The 22,367-nt window shown below is 36.7% G+C and overlaps 5 protein-coding genes across 6 annotated transcripts; 1 reads left to right on the top strand and 4 right to left on the bottom strand.

The window, feature by feature from the left end:
• Positions 1-30: 30 nt before the first annotated feature.
• Positions 31-2,251, bottom strand: LOC115627859 (lambda-crystallin homolog). Its single transcript, XM_030523720.1, has 3 exons — positions 2,101-2,251; positions 1,652-2,030; positions 31-639 (listed from the first exon to the last, which is right to left on the bottom strand). Exons 1-3 carry the CDS (start codon positions 2,145-2,147, stop codon positions 106-108), a joined length of 960 nt encoding a protein of 319 aa, XP_030379580.1. The 5' UTR covers positions 2,148-2,251; the 3' UTR covers positions 31-105.
• Positions 2,252-3,879: 1,628 nt separating this feature from the next.
• On the bottom strand, positions 3,880-7,248 carry LOC115627760 (IWS1-like protein). Its single transcript, XM_030523546.1, has 6 exons — positions 7,039-7,248; positions 5,749-6,936; positions 5,520-5,676; positions 5,039-5,402; positions 4,312-4,719; positions 3,880-4,245 (listed from the first exon to the last, which is right to left on the bottom strand). The coding sequence occupies exons 1-6, from the start codon at positions 7,061-7,063 to the stop codon at positions 4,123-4,125; spliced, it is 2,265 nt and encodes a 754-aa protein (XP_030379406.1). The 5' UTR covers positions 7,064-7,248; the 3' UTR covers positions 3,880-4,122.
• A 344-nt stretch (positions 7,249-7,592) lies between these two features.
• Positions 7,593-11,765, top strand: LOC115627837 (WASH complex subunit 4). Its single transcript, XM_030523682.1, has 9 exons — positions 7,593-7,637; positions 7,705-8,210; positions 8,423-8,647; positions 8,712-9,800; positions 9,865-10,123; positions 10,185-10,339; positions 10,396-10,822; positions 11,008-11,216; positions 11,277-11,765. Exons 1-9 carry the CDS (start codon positions 7,619-7,621, stop codon positions 11,745-11,747), a joined length of 3,360 nt encoding a protein of 1,119 aa, XP_030379542.1. The 5' UTR covers positions 7,593-7,618; the 3' UTR covers positions 11,748-11,765.
• Positions 11,766-12,535: 770 nt separating this feature from the next.
• LOC115628068 (peptidyl-prolyl cis-trans isomerase) lies at positions 12,536-14,733 on the bottom strand. The gene is made up of 2 exons (XM_030524034.1): positions 14,485-14,733; positions 12,536-13,080 (listed from the first exon to the last, which is right to left on the bottom strand). The coding sequence occupies exons 1-2, from the start codon at positions 14,731-14,733 to the stop codon at positions 12,655-12,657; spliced, it is 675 nt and encodes a 224-aa protein (XP_030379894.1). The 3' UTR covers positions 12,536-12,654.
• A 1,455-nt stretch (positions 14,734-16,188) lies between these two features.
• On the bottom strand, positions 16,189-22,345 carry LOC115627736 (myotubularin-related protein 4). 2 transcript variants are annotated; one of them, XM_030523506.1, is made up of 15 exons: positions 22,087-22,344; positions 21,343-21,465; positions 20,396-21,282; positions 20,090-20,280; positions 19,746-19,941; positions 19,504-19,689; positions 19,280-19,444; positions 19,094-19,220; positions 18,912-19,017; positions 18,454-18,833; positions 17,782-18,388; positions 17,560-17,710; positions 17,388-17,492; positions 16,849-17,051; positions 16,189-16,568 (listed from the first exon to the last, which is right to left on the bottom strand). In XM_030523506.1, the coding sequence occupies exons 2-15, from the start codon at positions 21,452-21,454 to the stop codon at positions 16,373-16,375; spliced, it is 3,612 nt and encodes a 1,203-aa protein (XP_030379366.1). In that variant the 5' UTR covers positions 21,455-21,465; positions 22,087-22,344; the 3' UTR covers positions 16,189-16,372. The 2 variants fall into 2 exon arrangements, with proteins under 2 accessions (XP_030379366.1, XP_030379367.1); XM_030523507.1 differs by lacking the exon at positions 16,849-17,051 and having other exon boundaries at positions 16,398-16,568; positions 22,087-22,345.
• Between the last annotated feature and the right edge of the window lie 22 nt (positions 22,346-22,367).

Below are 22,367 nucleotides of genomic sequence, written 5' to 3'. Positions count from 1 at the left end.
AATATAAAAAAAATATACATTAAGATGAGCTTAAGCTAAATACGCATTTATATATTTTTTATTTTATTTTGAATTTCAAAATTTCACATTCTTCACATTTGCCATTTACTTTGAATTAAGTTTATTTTTCAAGAGGCTCAAATGAGTTAAGCAGGTATCGCGATAAGTCCGTCGCTCCGGCAATTTATCAAGCGGCACCATCGCATTTAATTGTTCGGCGATGGCGACGGCAGTGGGTCCCTCCATTTTGGGGGTCGCACCCATTGTCTCACTAACCGCGTAAATCGTTTTCGAATAACGTTCAAAGTAGTTCGCCATGCCCTCAGCATTTAGGTGCGCCGTTTCCAGCGGTCCCAGGAATGCATAACGCATGCCCAAGCCATCGGACATAACGCTGTCAATGTCCTTCACATCCAAAATACCATCTTGAACCAAACGCCATGTTTCATTCAAAATCGCATACTGAATTCGATTTAATGCAAATCCCTCAATCTCTCGGGATAATGTCACTGGCTTCTGTCCGATCTCGTCCATCAGGGCACGCGTTGTTTTAACAAATTCGGGCCTCGTCCATGGGGCAGGCACAATTTCAACAAGTGGCACATAGTAGGGTGGATTTACGGGATGGGATACCAAGACCTGTGCGGCGAAAAGGAGAACATCAAGTAATATGATATTGAAAGATTTCGATTTTTGCAATATATACGAATATACGCGCGGTATCCGCACTCTTTTCCTTTACAGCCTTTCAACTAAAAAAAAATGTGACACCAATCGTTCCTTTGGCACTTAAATATTCACTAATAATTCACTACAAAATGGTAAGTTTTGCATGGATCAGTCCCAAGGGCGCCAAAAAATTGATTAAATAATGAACGATGCATTTAAAAAATAATTTATGCATATGATCAATGAAAAAACTTCAACAAATCCAACTCAGTTCCATTTTAAGGCGAAATAGTCCCTCATAATAATGAACGTGTGGTCGGCTTTATATGGCCAAAATTTGTTCTACGCGTACGCCCTTGATCAGTCCTATGACAGATCTAATTTTATATTATGGTCAGGCTGGGCAATAAAAATAATAAATACGATTACAATATCGTAATGAACACAAAACTTATTCTACTAAGTAGCATTTTTATAATTTATATAAGCTTGCTCGGTGTTTGGATAAGACCAGTTGCTAATTACGTACCTATTAATTGGAATACTGCATTTCGCATCAAAACTTTCTACTATAAGTATCTCTCAAATCTTCTGATACAGGACCTTATAAAATTGATTAAAAACGTACTTTGAAGTACTTGAAATATCTAAACTTCCACTATAAAAAATGTTAAATTTGTTCACGTTTGATCATTTCTTGGCGCCTATTGGATCGAATAATATTCGTTTTAACGTATAAAATCAGTGCATTTTTTTAGGCTTTCATCTAATCGGTCTTTATAGATTATACATATGTGTGAAGGTAAAAGATTCAATATCAAATTATTGTTATCTTGAGAGTAGGTCTTTCCTGCTCGCTGAAATATCGTATTATCTAAAGACCTATAACTGCCCTCTAAATTTAAATATTATATTTTTATAGAATTTTTTTTATGAAGTACTGATGAGTGAATATTAAGGGTTATTTTATATGAAAACTCACATTTGATTTGTGCTTCAAATCCCCGCTGAACAGAGATGGCAGGAAAGTACTCGTCGAACTGGACAAGATTGTGTTGGCGTCGACGACATCGTCGAGCTTTTTGTACAGCGATTTCTTCAAGTCCAAACGCTCAGGGATGCACTCCTGTATGAAAATGGCACCTTTGGCCAGTTCCCTTAAATCGTTTGTTCCCGAAATGCAACTGGCTTGCTGGGCGGCACTTAGTTTGCCGCGTAGGAGACCCTTTTTCTCTAATTCTACAAGTTCGGTTTCAGTTAGCTTGAGAGCGGCGTCCACCTGCTCGGGCAGTATGTCGTACAGGACAACTTGATAGCCCACTGAGGCAAACAGCATCGACCAGGAACGTCCAATGAGGCCACTAAAAATATACATAAAATAAAAAGAATGAATTCATATGTACATATACTTTGGTCACTTCATCGAATTACCTGCCGACAATTCCGATTTTGGCATTTTTTTTCTGTAGACCCGACATTTCGCTTGCAATCACCGTCTGCGTTGCTCTACTTTTCCCAAATTGTTGCGCTGGAGACCAAACCGTCTATCGCGCTAGACTGGATGGATGTGTTTGAACGGCAGTGTGGAATCGCAACCGGTTTAATATTATGCGATAACAGCAAAGGTGACCATTTATGTGTACATCTAATTGTACATTGTATGTATGTATGTGTGTGTGTACGTACCATACGTATAAAGTGGTGGTGTTGATTTGACGGCTGGTGTCGGTGTCAGTGTTGGTGATTTTTAGAGCAGATAATGAATGGCCTGCATTTGTACATTCAACACTTGTTATAGTTATTGTTGTAGTTGGGCTAACGGAAAAACACAACAAAAAAAAGCACACACATCAAAATGAGACTAACTCTTACACCCCTGTGGAGAAAAATGTAATTGCCTATTAATGGAACGAACAAAATTAATTGTTGTGCATCACAAAAATGTTGAAGAATTTTGTAAAATGTACTTGCAACATTGCAAACTTTATGTATTCAGCCTGCACTTGACTATTTTAAATATTTGGAACATTTGTTGGCTGTTGCTAACGAATTTCCAAACGGGTTGATGCAAACAGGTGGATGCCCTTAATTTGACATTTATTAAAAATTCTTTTTTTTTTATAACATTTACAATCTACACTGACAAGCACCTATGTACATATATGTATATGCACGAGTATGTATTTGTATGTTTATTTGTTTGTATTTAGAGATATCTTTGTGATTTGTGGTGAACATGCAATGAAAACACTTTAGAGTAGCTTCTCGTTGTCGAGTTTTAGACAAATATGCGTGTTCTAAATTGTGATAGATATTTTGTTCGGCTGCATCGAAGCTATATACCCTTCAATATAGCATAACTAAAAAAAAAAAACGAGTCGCAAGACATTTATTAAACCTGTACCTGGTTTGGAAAACACCTGATTTAAAACAAGCATTAACTGTCCCCTTCCTAGAAAGAAGTGCATATGCAGTTTGGTGACTCTTATAGTTTCGGAAATCTTTTCCTTCATACAAATACATAAGCGGAGATGTCTTTTCATTCTTATTGAGCATGTTTGTGAGGTCTGCTTTGGTTGCTATAAGAACTGAACGATTTCATTATACTCCATCCATCCATACTTGTACCCTTTATATGATGAGCGGATGATGGCCGATTTCAAATATAGTTGTCTCTCTCGCCGATTCCGACTGATTGTCTACTTCAGAGTTGTAGCGGTTGAAACAAATTATTTATATCTAATCCAGTCTATAACATGAGGTCTATACACTTTTTCCAAGCACTTTGTATGAAACGTTCTTATCACACACAATATGCACCATCAGTTAAGAGGAAGGGTATAATGAAGAATACAAACATGTATGTATATATCTGTAAAATTCCACAACCTTTGGTTGTCAGCATTTTGGGATGTGTTTATGTAGCTTATCCATAGATTTTTGAACGTGTAGTTATGTACATATATGCAGTTTCGAAATGTAAACGTGTTCTTATCTTTATATACGTGTATAGAAAATACCCATTACCTCGAGCAATATAGAAAATAATAGCCATAAGAAAAGGAGCTAATGTAATTCAAAATGTGTCGTTTTGATTACAAAATTTCCAATATTCACCAGACTCCATCAAACCCAAAATCCTCCCAAACAAAAGGAAATTTTCAATTATAAGTATATATACATACATATATGATAAAAACTCATTATTCATGTGCTTAGGATTCTCATTATCATTTTATTTAACAGTTCTTGGGACAGCTTGCTTAAGTTTGCGCGGATTGTCTGTTAATCTCCATTGAAGACTTGTTCTCTGCTCACGAATCCTTAATTGCTGACACATTATTTGCTTTTATATTACAAAATATTATGTTACTCATTTTGTTCTAAGGTTTTCTTTTCTTTTTTTTTTGATGTGTTTTCAATAGTAATGACAAGCATTCATGCAAAAATTCCTTAAAGAGCCATTTTGCGACCCTCTATTGAAATTTCTACGGCACGACGACTTTCCTTCAAACGCTTCGAGTCCAAAAATCGCTTCATGTGTTTCTCATAACGATTAGGCTTGCGTTTTGTTGACTGAAAGAAAAGAAAAGCCATTTCAATTTTTGTTTTAAAATGTTAATTCACTAAACGGATACGTACTGCAGAGATTTCGCCTTCAACGGTTGATTTGGGACGAATAACATAGTCCTTATTAGAAGGCATTGGGACACGGGCCCGGGCTACCCAGCCCGGATCTCCAGGGCGAAGTAGCTTATCCTCACTTGAAAATGTATGATTCAGTGTGCGTGATTTAGATGAGGAAGTTGGTTGAGGCTCTGGACTTTTCTGGCGGTGCCGGGACATTTGCGCCAGATCACGTTCTTGGCGTTCTTCCTTGCTCATTGCTGAAAAATCACAGCTCAGGTTAAATATGGGACGGGCCCATTCCGATATTAAACGGCCAGCACGATCACGATTCTGCTTTGTTTCTTGTGGGTGTTTGTACAAGTACATAACAGCTTTTCCAATACCAGACTGTTTTAAATAGCTCTTATCGATGGTTGGAAACTGTGAATAAACAAATTTTTAAATTAATAGTATATTTAATAGAAATTTTATCTCCTAAACAAAATGGTATACAAGACATTCTTGTAACGTATAACACAAAGAATCTGAGTCAAATACTTCGACGTCTCCTTCTACCCGGTAATATTTATAATTAGTTTTGTTCACAGAAATCACACTCAACAATATTTGGTGTAAGGACGAATGAGTAATTTTAAATGGACTTATACATAAAATAGCCCCTATTATAATTAACAAGAAGCTATAGTTACAGCATATGATGTTTTAAAGACATATAATGTATCTCCAGATGGTTACTTACATCAGCAAGAAGCTTCAATATACTTTCACGTATTTGAAGACAGGGGAGACTTTTATTTGGCAGAGGGGCTAGCCAATCAGTAAGTACGTTGAGTATGTTGTGTTCTAAAAATGCAAGTTGGAGGTCCTTTTTGATGAGCTGCGACATCACTTGCTTGAGCATCGATATTTTCTTTGTGGCTGGTTTCCCGGTCATGTTCAGCTGTCGATCCTCGTCAGATGCATTTTTCATATTTATGATTAACTGGTCGATTAGATCATCATTATCGTTAATTATATCGATATCATTCTTGCGACGACGAACGCGTTTCTCCTCTTTCTTGCGCAGTAACATCGCATCAAAGTCGGAAACAAAATTGTCATTTCTAAAAGACATAAGCACAAGATATTTAGAGAAATATATAAAGTACATAGCTAGGCGGCTATAAAATTAAGGGACTTTTGATTTGTAAAGTAATAGTAGAACTCTGAAATTAACTTACCCTGGTTCGTTTAAAATGGGCGTGTTTTCATCTTCAGAGCTCTCAGCTATGTTATCCTTTGCTTTTTCTGTGCCATTGGCTTCTTCATTAGGTTCATCCTCATTATCAGTGTCTGTAATCTTAGCACGTTTCTTAACGACCGTAGGAGTGTCGTCATCTAAATGGCATGGCATTACACAAATAAACGTAAGCTTTTGTTATATGTATTTATATAAGCATAAAAACAAACCTTCAGAATCACTTATAACCCTCTTACGAGTTGAATTGTCACGGCCTGTATCCGAATCTGCTGCACTTCTCGAACGAGAACGGCTGCCGCGTTTCTGCTGGTCTGCAATGTTTTTGGATTTGCTGCGGCTGCGACTACGATTATCCCTGTTGCCAATGCTCACAGAGCGACTACGCGAGCGATGTGAACCACTACGAGAACGGCGTGATCCACTACGGGAACGGCGTGATCCACTACGGGATCGACGTGATCCGCTACGAGAGCGTCGTGACCTGCTACGGGAGCGGTGTGAGCCGGAGCCGCTGCGGGAGCGGCGTGAGCCAGAGCGACTACGGGAACGCCGTGAGCCGGATCCACTGCGAGAGCGGCGTGAACCTGAGCCGCTACGAGACCGGCGCGATCCTGAGCCACTGCGGGAACGGTTTGATCCGCTACGGGAACGGTTTGATCCACTACGAGACCGACGGGATCCACTTCGGGAACGGCGTGAGCCTGAACCACTGCGGGAACGGATTGATCCACTTCGGGATCGGCGTGAGCCGGACCCACTACGGGAGCGGCGTGAGCCAGAACCACTACGGGAACGGTGCGACCCTGAGCCACTGCGGGAACGTCGTGACCCTGAATCACTGCGAGAACGGCGTGAGCCTGAACCACTGCGTGAGCGACGTGAACCCGAACCGCTACGGGAACGTCTGGATCCGCTATGAGACCGGCGTGAGCCTGACCCACTGCGGGATCGGTTTGAGCCACTACGGGAGCGGCGTGATCCACTACGGGAACGGCGTGATCCACTACGGGAGCGGCGTGATCCACTACGCGACTGACGCGATCCACTTCGCGAGCGGCGCGATCCACTGCGTGACCTTTGTGAGTGTTTCGAACCACTGCGAGAATGCTGAGAACCATCTTCTGATCCCTTGGAATTTTCACGGGAACGAGTAGGATTTTCAGAATGCTGTGATCGACTACGGGAACGTCTCAATTCCTTAGAAGTTGGAGATTGGCTAGTTGAGTGTGGTTCATTATCTACAGCATAACTGTCTTCAGCAGGTGTGGGTGATTTTGAGTGAGACCGCGCTGTTTCCTTGGCAATGGATGCCTCATCTAAATCAACAGTACTATCCGCATTGCATTTTGTGGATAGCGGCATATTAATACTATTATCGAGTGCGGATAGATCTGGTTCTATAAAAAAACGTACACAAATTATGTTTTATATTAGTTTGCAAAGCTATTGGAGGGAAACATTAAATAAACGACACACAAATAAAACCATTTTATAAATACCAATTTCGGGCGTCTGTGCCTCCATATTTTTGCCGGAGAATGCTTGACAACTCTTGAAAAGAAATATGTTTTTTGAAATTATAACGTACGCATTAGAATATTTCGTAATATACACAGTACTATGATATGACTATGCAAGTTACTTTGTCAACTAAATTTATCTCATTTTATTTATACTAAATTAAAGCAACGCGAGCCCACAACCGGAACAAAGCGAATATGGAACATCAGTAGTGATGGCAAGACTTAAGGAAAATCCACACGTTGTGCACTCGTTGTTGTTATCGGCAATAAATCCCTCACACATGGAAGAACAATGACCCGCATAAGCCTTTTTAAAAACATTATTTTACTTACACATGCACAAGCTTACAGATTTTAACTGAATGTAACAGAGCCTACTCAGATATACAATACTTAATGTTCATTAGATTCAAAAAAATGTAATCGATGTAAAATTATGGCTTTCATTTACTACTATTTCATCGATGCCATAGTTCGCTACAGATTGGAAACTTTGCCCATCCCTATTAAACCATTTAACAATAACAAAGAAAAGATTAAATGAATAAATAATAAAATGAAGCAAAGTTCTCTGTGTATGTATATGTATATACTTCAAGTTTTCGACTTGCAATTCTAGCTGTATTCTAATGATATTTATAGCTATGTTTGCCGAGGATACCCTTAAAAACTTTGGCACGTTCTTAAAAGAGCATGATGGAAAATTAAATTCCCTAAGGAAACAAATGCCTGTTAGCGACAGTTCAACAGTGCCGACATCACTAGCCCCAGTGGTTGAAATTACTACTAACACAGAGGATTATCTGGCCTTGGCACCCGGAATGCATGTGCATATGGAAGCGGAGCTATTTTCAAATAAATTGCAAGCGACTTTAGCACACCTGTGCAATCAATGTAAAGATTTGGCTAAATATGCATGCCAGTTCCAGTTAAAATTTCTCCTAACAGATGCACATATTAAGGATGTGATGACAGGGTGTAGTGTCAATATAGCAAATGAATTTACCCTTTTTAAAATGAGTTGTGCAATCGACTTTTTTTGTCAAGTCTATATATTATTAAAACACATTGTTAACTTGCTAGAGCATATGTTACACCAAATCACAGCATCTATGGCAATATCGGAGGGTTCAAGTTCCCATGTATTTGTAAGTACAGGTTCTGGGTATGGTCTTAACAAAACAAGAATAACGCTTCTTTTTCGTAAGGCTATCAAAAAACAATATTGTTGGGAATATGTTTCGTTGCTGATACTTCCTCTCTACCGTTATTCTTCAAAAAGTTGCGTTGTTCTTATTGAAAATGTGATTCTTGAGGTTGGAACTCAAACATCATTTGTATTTTTGTTTTGCCGCTTCAGAGTGTTTTTGATTCCATGATTGAGCTTTTGGAACATCTCGTTATATTTAACGAGATTACAGAGCAATCGAGCTTCGCCACAAATTGGCTTCTTTATAAAAAATGGCTTCAAAAGTTGGCAAAAGATCCAAACGTATCTTCTACAAATTGCACCGAATTGGAACTCAAGGGTCTACAGCAGGCTATTGATGATATTGAAGTAGTTATCTCCGGGAATGTGTATCCGGTAATTGCTTTATCCCAATTTTTAATGAGTTATAAAGTTATAATTTACTCCTTTATGCTTACAGATGCTATTAAACAAACTGCTGGAGCTGAAAAAACGATTGAATTTAAAAGATTTTAATAGCATCACGCAACATTCCAACACTTACATTCGCCAAAAAATGCTTGATATTGAAACTAATCAATCCAATGAGTATAGAAACTATGAAGAGCCGAAGCATGTTGTTCGTCTAACTGCATTAGTTTCAGTGCTTTATGAACTAGGAATACAAATCGATGGAAAATTAAGTAAAAACATTACTGAATTGTTATCCAAATACCAACGCTTGGCGTTATATATGAATGTTATCTGGTCTCCTAGTATCTTCCTATCTAAGCACTCAAAAACGTTCGCCAAATTGCCTGATAAATTTCCGGACAACTCAAAACAATATCATACTATTGTTGAAAAATTAAACAGTTGTGATCAGAGAAGTTGTCGTCAGTTGTGTACACAGATCGCATTGTGGACAATAAATGTGCAGGGAGTAATTAACGCGGGCGTCTTCGATCAACTGAAACATTTCTCAAAATTAATTGTAGCTGGACAAAAATATGCAGATGAAGTGAACTGCCTAATCGGCGGATTAATAAACCGACACGTTGCCTTAATGATTCCAATAACACAAGCAACAACATCTATTGTTTGTAAGCTCGTGCAGCTTTTAAAAATAATACAGCACACATTTGCGTCTAATCAATTCTGTTTTATACGATTTTTAAGTGCAATTATACAATGGCAAAGACATAAGATCTTGCAACTATTGTCAGATGCCAAGAAAAGACTAGTTGATGCAAAATTACTGCAACGAAAAATGAACATATTATCAATGTTAAAGCTAGCTGAAAAACTTTTAAGAAGCCAGCACATAAATAAAAATTTGATGATGATCAATTTAATTTTCAATGAATTTATTGAGAAGGAACGTGCTATATCAACAGATACGCAAAAGAGCTTTAAAACCATTGTAGCACGGGTTAACTATTTAAGCAATTTTCAAAGAAATATTACGGCACAGTTCGATAATACTAGACTACTCTACATATATTGGTCTCTCGCAATATCGCGTAAAAGTGACGTTGTGGAAAAACAAAGAAATGCCTATGCCTTACAAGTATGTTACTATATTAGATCGCTTCAGTCATTTTATTTTAATTTCAATACATTCAATTATACAGAATATATTTGCAGCAACAAATCAGCTGGATAAAACTACAAATATATTTGAAGTCTGTGATAAAAATAGCTCAAAATCAACTGTATACGATATGGTGATGGAGAGCTTATGTACTAATCTGGAATTATTCCTGCGTGTAGAAGCTTTATCACATTTATTTTTAAGCCAAGAGCTTCCATTCAATCAGACAACGATTGACTATCGAAACTGCATCAGCGTCTCTCCAACTGAAATGCATGGGGAGTACAGCATTTTAAAAGGTAACTCAAAAAGTTGTTCTTTCGTTTTCCATAAAATAATTCATTTTAATGTTGTTTTCAGATAGCCTAGAAAACTATTTTTCTGCAACATTCTACAACTTGACAACAATAGCGCCTCACGATTGGAAGTCCTACGAAAAGATGCGCCACTTTGCCTTCAAACTCTTTCAACTGCAACCTGTCGACGATTATTTACCCAATCAAATAATTGATCAAGTAAAGTTGGATCTTTTAACTCCCATTGGACCTATTAACATTGTTCTACATTCTAGGGCATAGATGTGCTGCAAATAATGCGAAATATTCACACATTCGCCTCGACGTATTCGTACAACATGAACCTGCAGTTGTTTGTCGAGAACAACGACAAAAATAAGTATTTGGATATAATTGGAACCCGCCATGTCGCAAATTCTGTGCAAACCCATGGCACTGGTATAATAAATACCACTGTCAATTTTATTTATCAATTTTTACGCCAAAAGTTTTACACATTTTCAACGTTCTTGCATGACGAACATATAAAATCACGTCTTTTGAAGGAATTTCGGTTTTACAACGAACAAAAAAATATAAAACAGCATCAGTCTTATCCCTACGACAGAGCCGAAAGTTTTATTAAGAAAATTCGTAAGCTTGGGGTGTCCAACAATGGCGACTCCTATATGGATCTATTTAGAAAAGTCATCACCCATGTTGGTAAGAATAATATAAATAAATTGGGTTATTATTATTATGTCTGTATTGTCCATGCTGTTAAGGCCGTTTGTTATTTTATACACTTATATCGTTATATAGTTGGGAATGGTTTTTAATATTATATACATTTACATGAACTGAAATACAGTTTAAAATTTTTGTTCTGTAATGTCTTATTTTTTCAGGAAATGCCGTCGGATATGTGCGGTTACTACAATCGGGCAGCAAAAACGCAAACTATAGAAGTCGTGCCTACATGTCCAGATACGCCAACAATTTCACGAACCACAGTACACAACCTCTCCACAAAACAACTGAGGAATCAATTAAACAATTTGAAAAAAGTGTCGGGCATATGAAGGAATGTCATTCGGAATCCACAAATTACTTTAAGGTTGGTGTGAACTGGGGCTAAGTTATTATAGTGAATGCAAAAGTACTTTTTTCTTTGCAGCTGTTAATGCAGGCGTTTCAGCCATTCTTTTCCAATAAAAATAATTATCATTTGAAGAACTTTTTTCTCATCACGCCATCTCTAATAATGAACTACATTGATCATCGTGTGAAGGAAAAGCTAAATATTTACAAAAAAGATCAGCCAAACTGTTCGCTCTTTGAGGATGGATTTGCCGTTGGACTGGTTTATATATTGTTTATGCTGAATCAGGTTGGGGAATTCCATGAACTAGCCTGGCACTATACTGTTACCCAGCAACTGAACTCAGAGCGGCAAAAAGTGAGGGAAATCTTTACTGCTGCTCACAATACGGCGGACGCCACAAATGCGTCAGTACATGCGAAGGATAATGAAGACGAAAAGCTGATGCAGACAGTTGCGATAACTGAAAGGCATATTAAGGCATATGAGAGTGAATATAATCATTTGTATGCTTCACTGAGTAGTGCTGAAATTTTTTTTCAATAAATTGTTAAATTATTTTTGAGAACCAAAGTTGACTTCATTTCTAAGTACTGAAAGCCATTAATTCAGTTGAGGATGAAAATATTTATCAAATAAATGAACTTTAAATTTGTATCGTTTTTGACGTTACCATTAAGACGAAAATAGGATACATGGTTTATTCAGATAAATTTTCATTATACATTGGATGAACATATTAGTATTTTTAGCATCTAACGTTGGAAATATTATACCATGAAATCGATATTGCAGCTTCTTATATTAGAAAAATGTAAATACAGTTAACCAAAATGCAATGTTAAGCAAGTAAATCAGATCATTTCTAATGCGGTCCCCATATCCATAGGTATAATATATATATTTTAGCTGGTTATTTTGCTCCCGCATTATATTTTTATTCGGTGACAGACCCCGTTTTTAATCAATATTTTGAGGCGAGTCTATCTTTTTATCAATGTGTGACATCACTTCACTTAGTAAATTTGTCAACATAAATTCAAGTTTAGATCCAGCAAAAAGTATCCAATCGTATTTAGAATACATAATATTCAGCTCTTTGAAATGCTAATCTGACAAACGCAATTATTGGCTTCAGTTTTTGCTATATACTTATAACTTGATATAATATTTATGTTATGTACGAATTTAGAAACTATTTTAATATACTTTTTGTATTGATTCCACGACTTTACATTTTAGTGTAATGTATGTTGTTATATATCTGATCCTATTTTCGTTTAAAATTTGATTCAAAATCAATTATACCAGATACCCATTGTGAACTGTGCAACTTGTCTATTGAAAATATGTATTGTATTTCATAAAAACTTTTACAATTATTGGTAAAAAATGTTGGAGAAAATGCGAACGGGGTTTTTCGTCTTAATTTGCTGCCGCTGCTGCTGCCTCTTTATAAAGCACCGCTGTTGGCCACAACAATCTTCTTCGACGTTTTGCCAGATTGAGAGCCATAAGACTCGATCTTCTTGACAACGTCTAATCCATCAACAACTTCACCGAAGACGACGTGCTTATTGTCTAACCAAGCTGTCTTAACGGTGCAAATAAAGAACTGGGATCCGTTGGTGTTGGCGCCAGCATTGGCCATAGATAGAATGCCGGATCCGGTGTGCTTCAGCTCGAAGTTCTCATCGGGGAACTTGTTGCCGTAGATGGACTTGCCACCAGTGCCGTTGTGGTTGGTGAAGTCACCTCCCTGGCACATGAAGTTGGGAATGACGCGGTGGAAAATGGATCCCTTGTAGCCGAATCCTTTCTCGCCGGTGCAGAGAGCACGGAAGTTCTCGGCGGTCTTGGGAACCACATCAGAACGCAGCTGTTGATGAGATGAGAGAATGCAAACATTGTCTGGTTAATACACACATCGATACATTAATTTTTCACACGTCAACGCAAAATGATATTATCAGTATATTAATATATGCCATAATTTCTTTTTAATCTGCTAAGGTCAAAATGACTTTTTAACATGCACATACATACATACATGCAAATAAGAATAAATGTCCTATTACATCACCGTCCGAATTAATCAAAATTAAGTTTGGAAAACAGGTTTAATTCATGGCTTTCTACGCACATACACACGCACAGATATGTGCATGCAGCCATAGAAACTAATACATATGTATGTACATACATGGCTAATTAATTTGGAAATTGTATTCAAAGAAAGTGTGAAGAATGTTTCTGGTCATTAACATGTATCTACGTACATATGACATATGTATGTACATACTTATTGATGTTTGTACATAATAATGTTTGGTAAATTCACTTGGAATAATACGAACGTTCACTATATATGTATGTGTGTATGTCTATATAAAATACATTGTATAGAGAGGACAAGAATATACAATTAAGGAATTAAGGTACATACCAACGTATGTATGTACATGCATTTTTTATAATCTAAATTAAACTCGGGCGCGCAACCATGTGTACACAAGCATATACATATATACATACACACATACATGTCTGTATGTGTATGTATACCATGCATTTTAATCAGTAACTAAAAATGTGCCGCAACTATATACTGTACGTATGTATATATGTATATACATACTTACATATCAATCTCACGTTCTTACATACATGCATATGTACATAGTTACGAATGTATGAATTTTCACATGTATGACGTTAGTTTCAATATACATACTTACCTACAAATATGTTCATACACATGTACATATCTACATACATGTGTATATACACGTATGTATTTACTTATACAGAAAGTTATTTACCCGAAAGTGGTCGTAAAATGTAACACATACGGACATATGTACATACATACACAAGTATTTGAGAATATGTAAGTCAATTTAAATTCCTTTGCAGTACTGCAGAAAAAATAACATTAATGTGCAATGTATGTAGTCATATGTACATAGCATTATCGAAATTGAAATTTGTAAAACTTTTGAGACCGCACGCACACATTTATATGCGTATGTATGTACATGTGGTGTACGGTAAATGAAAGTGCAAAAAGCCGGAAAGTTTGTAAACCGCTAATCACGTGTTTGTGCACATGTATTCATACTTTCATAAATAAATAAGTCCATTTCTTAAAGTTTCAGTTAAAACTTCAAAACTATGCAGGTGAGAAAATTTGAGAATTCAAAAAAAAAAAAAGGTATGTATATATATGCAAGCCGGGCAAGTTTGCCAATTTAGTGATGAGGTTAAATTTTATAAAACTTACTTCCATTATAATGCGGCCGAGGGGCTCGTCATCAGCTTTCATATCGAAAAAAACGCGCGGCAAAGTACTCATCTTTGATTTTTTCGAATATTCGCGAACAAAAATTCCAAATTGCAACTGACCGTTGTCACTCCCACTTCTTAATGATGAAGCTAGGGTTATAGATTTTTTAGGTATAATGGCGGACTCGGCAAGAAATGTAGCAGAATGCCGAAAGTTGAGTAACAGGGTTGCACGGAAAAAGACCATCGTGTCTGCACGCGTGTGGACGACTATTCAATCGTTCCATTTCCACTGCTGATGGGGTCAATTTGGGCACAGTAAACGACGAGTTTGTCTGCGCACCACAGTTATATAAATGATTACGTACTTAGTATTTGAATGACCTACTTAACATTAAAATAAATAACTTATATTTATGTATATATATATATATATTTTTTTTTTCTGATTTGCTTTTTGGTGGACTACTATAATATTTCAAATTTATTTTCTACTTTTTAAAATAAACTTTCAGAAGTGTACATTCAAGGTGATGCCACCTCTTCAAGAAAAGGTTATACCAAAAATTTTAAAATTCTTATATGTTAAAATTTCTATTTGATGTCTAATCTACAAGTACGATGTGTACTTATGCAGTACTTCGATTTATCTAAACTATTTTAAAATGTGTTTCACATCATTAGGTCGATAATAATCTTATCAGTGGGACCTATTTACTAATTATACATATGTATATATTTATATAGCGAAGCACTATTTTATAGTAGTTTTTACCGAAGCCTTGCCCAACATGAATTCTAATTTTAAAAAAATTCAGCAGATGAAACATTTGAAAATGAGCCTGTCTCGGAAGCAAAAAGTACTGCAAAACAGCTGATTTTGAAAAAAATTTTAAATAATAATGAGTAGCTAGCGTTGATCAACAGCAAATCACATTAGCAAATTGTTTTGTTACTTTTTAGTTTTTATTTAATTTACATAAGTACATTTATTTATGTTAACAGTCCATGTTTCTTTCCCCGAAGATGAGAAACAGGGGTCAATAATTTTTTAGATCTGAATATAATTTTTTTTTGTCTGGCAAACATGAACAACTGATTTTTATAAAATATACATATTTTAAATATTGCTTTATACTTATCCTATATACATACCTATACAGTGTATGAAGTATTAAGCTAGAGTCTTCAAAGTCCACGTTGCATAACTGCCCAACATCAAGACAAGACCACTCCTCCAAATAGACCAGTTAACAGATACTTACTTGTATTTCTAGTTAGAGAAGTCCTATAAGAAAATGAGCTATTGGAAAATTCAAAATTACTAGTGAGAATTACTGATCTATAATAAGAAACTTGTAAACGAAAGTGCTCGCCTACTTAAAAATCAAAATGAACTTTAAGCTCAGCACATTTTAACCGTGTGTGCCGAACGTTATTCCCGGCCAACTTCTGTGCTATATAATAATGCCCGATAGTACAGAAATTGTGTGATATACCCCAATCGCTAAGTGAAGGTAGATGACGGCGTTTTTTTGGACTAATGCGTTTGATACTCAAATTCAGGGTGACAAACTTAAATCTAGATCCAGAATCAATTAAACGCGATTAAACCAGCGCCTTAGACTCAGTAAAGCGCTATCCTTTATTCAATACGAAAAATATCGAAAAGCAAAATGCAGATGGACGACTGTCCTGGCAATTTGTTTAACTTTGCTTTTAATTTACAGCTTTTTAATAGTGTATACATCCAAATATATTTTTAACAAAATTGTATAATTTCATCTGTGTCTACATATTTGTAGTTATCGTGTTAACAAATATACAATTCATTTTTATATACTCGATCTTTTAGAAATTGCACCAGCCCGGAAAATCCTCAATAATTATTCTGGAGAGTTTGAAGTGGTTTTGGCCGCTTCAGGTGTCTGCATACAGCCAGAGGGAAAGGTACATTCTTGTATATGTGTTGTTACTGCTGTATAGCAAGAACCGCAAAGTCTGACTGGATTGAACAGTTTCTCGTAAGGCAATGGTGCCCAAAACTCCGAGCAGTCAGCACAAAAAATTTCTCCACATGATCTGCAAGGAAGATAAATTAATATATTTAAAATAAAAATATAAATAAAAACTCGTCGGATATAATGGAATCGAACCACTGAAAACTATAAATATTTTGATTGTAGGGAAAGACACAACTATTTAAATCAAAATTCATTTTATCATGGACCCGATCAAATAGAGTGCGTAATATTCGGTCCTCCGAATACATTTATTGATTATGAATGTAGAAAGAGTTATAATGGCTACTTGTTTGTTCTAATATTTTTTGATCAGAATGTTATTAGGTTGGAATGCGCACCGACAATGATGTTTCCTTCGTCCAAGCCAGAATTCTATTTGACAGTTAGAGCAACGGGAAACTGCATGATCGGGAACCCAAAGAACACTTGTAGGTTTTTTCTCTTGTAAGGAAGAGGTAGTATAAGATGATGGACCACTACGTTCTTCAACGGCTTCCCAAGAACAGGTCGAATCGTTTTCCACGATATCCAATCCATTTTCCTAAAGAAATTTAAATCAAAGCATTTTTTGTATGTATTCTCTCTGTTAATCTCTTGATAATGTAGTGTAATCATATTATTAGAAAGGCGGCCCGACCTGTTCAAGAAAACGTGAAGGACCGTTCTTGAAAAACGGGCCGACACAAAAAAAGATAGTTTCTTGAAACTTCTTTTAAGTAAAAAATGTTCAATTAATTGAGTATAATAAGAAGATGGGATACTTCAATGATCGACCTAAGTAAAAATAATATCGGTATTGATAGAATGAGTGAGCACTAGTGGGGGGTTCATACAGTGCCACATAATTTAGGAAACCAGTGGTTAAGAAAATAATTACATGCTCGACATTAGTTGATATCACACTATTGCAACATGGACAGGTCTTGTGCAATAATGCAAGCCGCATGCTATGGATCTCTCGCAAAAGGATGTCTTCGCGTAACTGAAATAAATAGAAAAGTATATGTTTTATGGGTATTATTCATTTAAGATATTGAATGTTTGCTTACCTTGTGTTCCTGAACGAGCTGATGAAGTCTTACGTTTTGTTCACTTAAAGCGTGGGCCAAGCCGTCTGGACACGATATTATCAATTGCGTTCTATCTTGTGTTCCCTGTGGTGTTGGAGGTAATGAGTTTAGGACAGACGAATGAGGTGCGCTGTAAATGTAGAAGAAATAATTTTAAATTTAAAAAGACGCTTCGTTAGCGAAAAATCAGAAAAAACTAACCTGCCGTTATCAGCACACTTTGAGTGCGCATTGTTATCACGACTGGAATTTGACGACAGAGTGTTGTTTCTTTGCATTTGGTTTGCTGCTGTGGCTATCTCGAATGTTGAAAATGCATTTGTTTGAAAGTCCATTCTATGATGATGCTCCGGCGATAAACAAATACCAGCTCCAGCATCTATGTTGTTAATTTCAGCTGCCAGTGGCAAAGTACCATTTAACTCCTTGGATAAATGGTCTTCCTTGCAGCTAATTGTTGTGCCATTCTTATCTCGCGGAACATGGAGATCTAGGTGATGTGGAAAGATATCCCATTGGTCTGAGCAACCTTTGTTAGCTAGTTGTAAATATCGCAGAGTATTGGGCTTGACATGCACTTTGGGCAAATTGCTGTAACTTAGGCTAATTTTATTTGTATGAGGACAAATTGATTCCGATGATATTCCTGAAGTTCGGTCCAAATGTATGCCATTCTTTATTTCCGCCACAGGAGGCTTCCTTTCGTTATGATTTTGACTTGAATCCAAAGCAATCAATGTGTCAGTACTTGTGTCAATTGGACCATTCCAAACTAGGTTCTGACTGTTGAATTTTTCAGGGGTTTGATCTAATTTAAATGTAAACAATAAGGGTAAGCAAAGATGTAAAATAATTATAAAATATTACTTTTACCGTTTCGAGAATCACAAAGAGCATCATTGTCTTTAAAATCATTATTTGTCTTGTTATCCATTTTTAAATTTAAATACTGAGAACTGTCGGAATCGGTCCTTGCGGGTAACTCCAACTCCAGTGATGTTTCAGCTGCCTCCGATATTTCGTGTTTTATATTAGCGACAGAGTTTTTATCCGCGTCTGACTTAGATGCGATATGTATAGAATCTTTTGATACCAAAAACTCTGGCTGTTCAGAAAAATCATTTTTACATGTATCCATTGTTGAGTCTTCAGAGCTATTATGGCTATTGGCAACTACTTGAGTATCACACTCATTTCCGTCAGATCGTATATCAAACATTGAGCTACTGTTTAGGTTTAAATAATCTGTTACACTAATAAAATATTTAACATATAAACAATATTGTCAATATTTAAATTAAACGGTAATGAAATGCAAATGGATTTCTTACTTTAATTCTACAGTCAAGTTGGGATCGCTAGACCTTCTCGATAAGGTGCTCTGTCCCAACTCACTTGATGTGAGGTCTCCAGAGGATCTCGTCTTTGTCATAGAAACTAAAGAATATCAAATGAACCAAATAGAACATTGTATTTCATCAACATCATCAATTTTCAATTGGTTTTAGCATACCTGTGTGGTCATTTTGACGTTCATTATTCAAAGGCGGAAGATCCGTTCCATTTTTGTTGCCCAAGCTTCCAAGGTATACTTCCGACCAGAAATGTAAAGATCTCACATTATGCGCCGGCCACAGAACCTTCAAAAACAGTAATTTGTATTGTCTGGTAACTGAAATGGGTTTTTAATTATTCTTACCTTTTCATTTTCATGCTTATAGAGTGGATTTCTGTACATAGATTCAGATAAAAACGGCCATACTGAGAATGTGCGATCAAAAACGGAATTCTCAATCCGTTCTCTCAGTGAGTTACATAGGAACGTACCAAATAGGCATGACATCGAATGTTGTGCTAGTTTTATCTGAATAAAGATATATTTCATATACGTTTCATTCATAATACAATTAAGATGTATCTTACCAAGTAGCCAGTACTGAACTCAAAACTGCATTCGAATTGACGATGGATTTGATGTACTAAGTCTAGCCATTGCAGAAATACTGGACAACGTTCGTTCAACTCATCCGAGTTGGGGCCATTGCCAGTTCGATCTGCAAACTTGTGACCGAAACTAAGCCACTCGCGTTCTACCAACACTCGAAAACCCTTCAAGAAAAACTTCATTTACATATGAACAGAGTAAGAAAATAGCTTTAACGTACCTCTACGGTTCTGTAGTATGGATCTAGACAAAGTTGAGCAGTTGCTACAATTTGTGGTGTCCGGTCCCAACCATCTGAACAATGTACCAATACAGGACGGCCTTTACTTTCTATGGCATGCACTACTGTCATTGAGGCTCCTAATAAGCCAGATAGATGCTGCATCCACATTGTTTTTTCCAATTGACTAAGCCAGCTTAAAATATATATTACAAAACATGTTTAATAACATCGCGAAATTTTGGACAGTCGCACAATTGCGTAATTTGCTAAAATTCTAAAAATCAGTTTAATCTAGTCGTTTCTATAGATTAAAGACTATACTTATATATGTATGTACTTACCTTGGATCGTCGGGTGATGAAGCGCACAGTTGGCGCACAGCATGAAAACTTTTTCGTATAGCATGTATATTTCCCAAGTTCATGAACTCTATTTCTGCACAGGGGTAATATTCGATGCACTCACAGCCCCCACCACGTGCCCTATTTGTCACAGCCGATGTATAACTGCGTGCGTCAACAATGAGAATTTTCTAAAAAACGAATATAAATTAGATAATCAACTAAGTCACAGAAAACACTTTAACCTCACTTCTAAATTGATTAAACATTAAAGTATTAATTTAAAGTGTATACAAATATACATACTCTGATTTCATCCAAAGCCAATTCTTCATGAGAGGAATTCTCAAGTGATGGAGAACTTTTGCCAGAGGAATTCGTCTGCACACTCGGGTCTTTAGCATTTTGAGCAGAACGTCTTGCGTTTTCGCCCCTATCAAAAGCGCATGCTTCAGCTAGAGCCTTAAGAAGACGCTCGTCCTTAGAATTTCGCCACCCCAGCCAGCCGACTTCTGGCTGACTGCAGCGGGCTAGAACTGCGCCTGATTTCTGGTGACGCCACACCACAGCTGGTAAACGTCGCGATCCTCGAAAGTTGGCTATATTATGTAACATATCATCTGTAATGCAGCATGGAACGAGTAATTTTTGCGGGTAAGACGGACAGAGTTTAAAGTCGCTGTTAGCAGTGGATATGCGCCAGGATCCCTTCAAATCGAAGCCTAGTCGTGCAACTTCATTCTTGAAATCACTATTATATTGAACCGCTCGCTGCAATTGATCACTAGGGGCATACGCTAACAATGCCATACCCTCCGACGCTGTGGGCGGTTTTGTGCCAATGCCATTGGTTGACGGAGCGCGTTCCTTGTTGCCTCGTATGTCACAAGTCCAGGAGTAAAAGGGAAAGGCGAACAGCGTTTCCAAAGTTTCAGGTACACCAATTGAAAGTTGAATGCGGCGCTGCCATTCTGAGCATTGCTCGGCAGATTGAAAAGAGCACCTTACAGTGCTAGCATCTTTGCAATTAACCATCATATGGAATAGATCGCGCATTTGCACCGATTCAATCAGTCCTAATGGTACATAAGTTTCAGAAGCGGTCGATTTTTTGGATAGATATATGCGATAGTTTGATAAAGCAAGGACGCCATCATCTGTTCGTCCTAGATATTTAATTGACTCGCCAGCAACTGTTTGGGTTCAAAAAAATGTTAATTGCATATCCTTGAATATTTATAGATGATACATACGTTCTTGAAATGGAACAAAAAGCTGTGAGTCTTCTTTCTCCATTTGTGATTTTGGGTATGATTCAGCAGCGCGTATAAAACAAATTGAAGGGGGCGGGGATCCATCTGACATGATGTATTTGGCTAAAAGTGAACAACCTTTATTATTATAAAGATAACAAATCAGCTATTCAATTTTGCAAAATGCCAATACCTAATTAGACTCGGGGTCAACTTGTGTATAAAATATAAAATGTTTAAACAAGGATTCAGGCTATCTTTTTAAAACACGGCGATCATATTCCATAATTTCCTAATGCCTAGACATTTGATATGAACAAAACATTGGATTATCCTGCATTGTCCAGCTTCAGCTCTGGTGGACTGAGGGCAAAATCGTTTGTAGCGAATTCGGATTTCATAACTGGAAATCTCGGCCAGGTGTCCAACCAAGCGAAAAAAAGTGCCGCACTTATTTTTAACGAAAAAAAGCTCTACGCAAAATCATTAAATATCTACATACGTATGTATATGCGTGTATTAATATATATTGTTTTGTTTGCTGGCATTGGAAGAAAATATTTATATGTGGTGTTTGAAATGCTAAGCTTTTAAATGTTTTTAATGTACACAAAGAAAAAATTATATTGCCATTATAATGCACACATATGTATATACAGTTGTACATACATACGATGCAGTTTATGGGAAAAAACTCGAGCAAATAATGCGAAATAAACATAGCACCCAACTCGGATTGCTTACATTTAGATATTTCCTTGTAATTAAATGATGCAGATATATATACAGTTGCTTAAACAAGTTCAATAAATAAGTTGGTATCCTTGATTTTTTCACATGCCATTTCAGTGCGAAACGAAAGCAATTCGGGCATTTGTTGAAGAGCTATGCGATTGCGATCAAAGTTTAACTCTTTGCACAAACGATCTATGGCCCAAGTGATAAGCGCGTATTCGTTTTTGAACTCTTAAGCACCGAAAATATCATTAATCTCGTAAACAAAGTTAAGTCGTTGCGACAACAAT

Source organism: Scaptodrosophila lebanonensis, unplaced genomic scaffold (genome assembly GCF_003285725.1).
Source record: "Scaptodrosophila lebanonensis strain 11010-0011.00,11010-0021.00 unplaced genomic scaffold, SlebRS2 tig00000098-arrow-pilon, whole genome shotgun sequence".
Lineage (NCBI taxonomy): Eukaryota > Metazoa > Arthropoda > Insecta > Diptera > Drosophilidae > Scaptodrosophila > Scaptodrosophila lebanonensis.
Note: the sequence above shows the minus strand (reverse complement) of the source record. Positions and strands in the feature narration are given on the sequence as shown.

Excerpts from the sequence above, each read along its gene's own strand:
- LOC115627837 (XM_030523682.1), top strand. Across the intron at positions 10,340-10,395 it reads CCAATCAAATAATTGATCAA|GGCATAGATGTGCTGCAAAT; the intron begins GTAAAGTTGGAT and ends TCTACATTCTAG. Across the intron at positions 10,823-11,007 it reads AAAAGTCATCACCCATGTTG|GAAATGCCGTCGGATATGTG; the intron begins GTAAGAATAATA and ends TTATTTTTTCAG.
- LOC115628068 (XM_030524034.1), bottom strand. The coding sequence starts at position 14,733 with ATGGTCTTTTTCCGTGCAACCCTGTTACTCAACTTTCGGCATTCTGCT. Across the intron at positions 13,081-14,484 it reads TCGGCCGCATTATAATGGAA|CTGCGTTCTGATGTGGTTCC; the intron begins GTAAGTTTTATA and ends TCTCATCAACAG.
- LOC115627859 (XM_030523720.1), bottom strand. The coding sequence starts at position 2,147 with ATGTCGGGTCTACAGAAAAAAAATGCCAAAATCGGAATTGTCGGCAG. Across the intron at positions 2,031-2,100 it reads AAAATCGGAATTGTCGGCAG|TGGCCTCATTGGACGTTCCT; the intron begins GTAATTCGATGA and ends GTATATTTTTAG. Across the intron at positions 640-1,651 it reads ATTTGAAGCACAAATCAAAT|GTCTTGGTATCCCATCCCGT; the intron begins GTGAGTTTTCAT and ends TTCGCCGCACAG.
- LOC115627760 (XM_030523546.1), bottom strand. The coding sequence starts at position 7,063 with ATGGAGGCACAGACGCCCGAAATTG. Across the intron at positions 4,720-5,038 it reads TATTGAAGCTTCTTGCTGAT|TTTCCAACCATCGATAAGAG; the intron begins GTAAGTAACCAT and ends GTTTATTCACAG. Across the intron at positions 4,246-4,311 it reads TTGAAGGCGAAATCTCTGCA|TCAACAAAACGCAAGCCTAA; the intron begins GTACGTATCCGT and ends CTTTTCTTTCAG.
- LOC115627736 (XM_030523506.1), bottom strand. The coding sequence starts at position 21,454 with ATGTCAGATGGATCCCCGCCCCCTTCAATTTGTTTTATACGCGCTGCT. Across the intron at positions 17,711-17,781 it reads AAGTGTGCTGATAACGGCAG|CGCACCTCATTCGTCTGTCC; the intron begins GTTAGTTTTTTC and ends CTACATTTACAG. Across the intron at positions 16,569-16,848 it reads CGAAGGAAACATCATTGTCG|ATCATGTGGAGAAATTTTTT; the intron begins GTGCGCATTCCA and ends TCTTCCTTGCAG.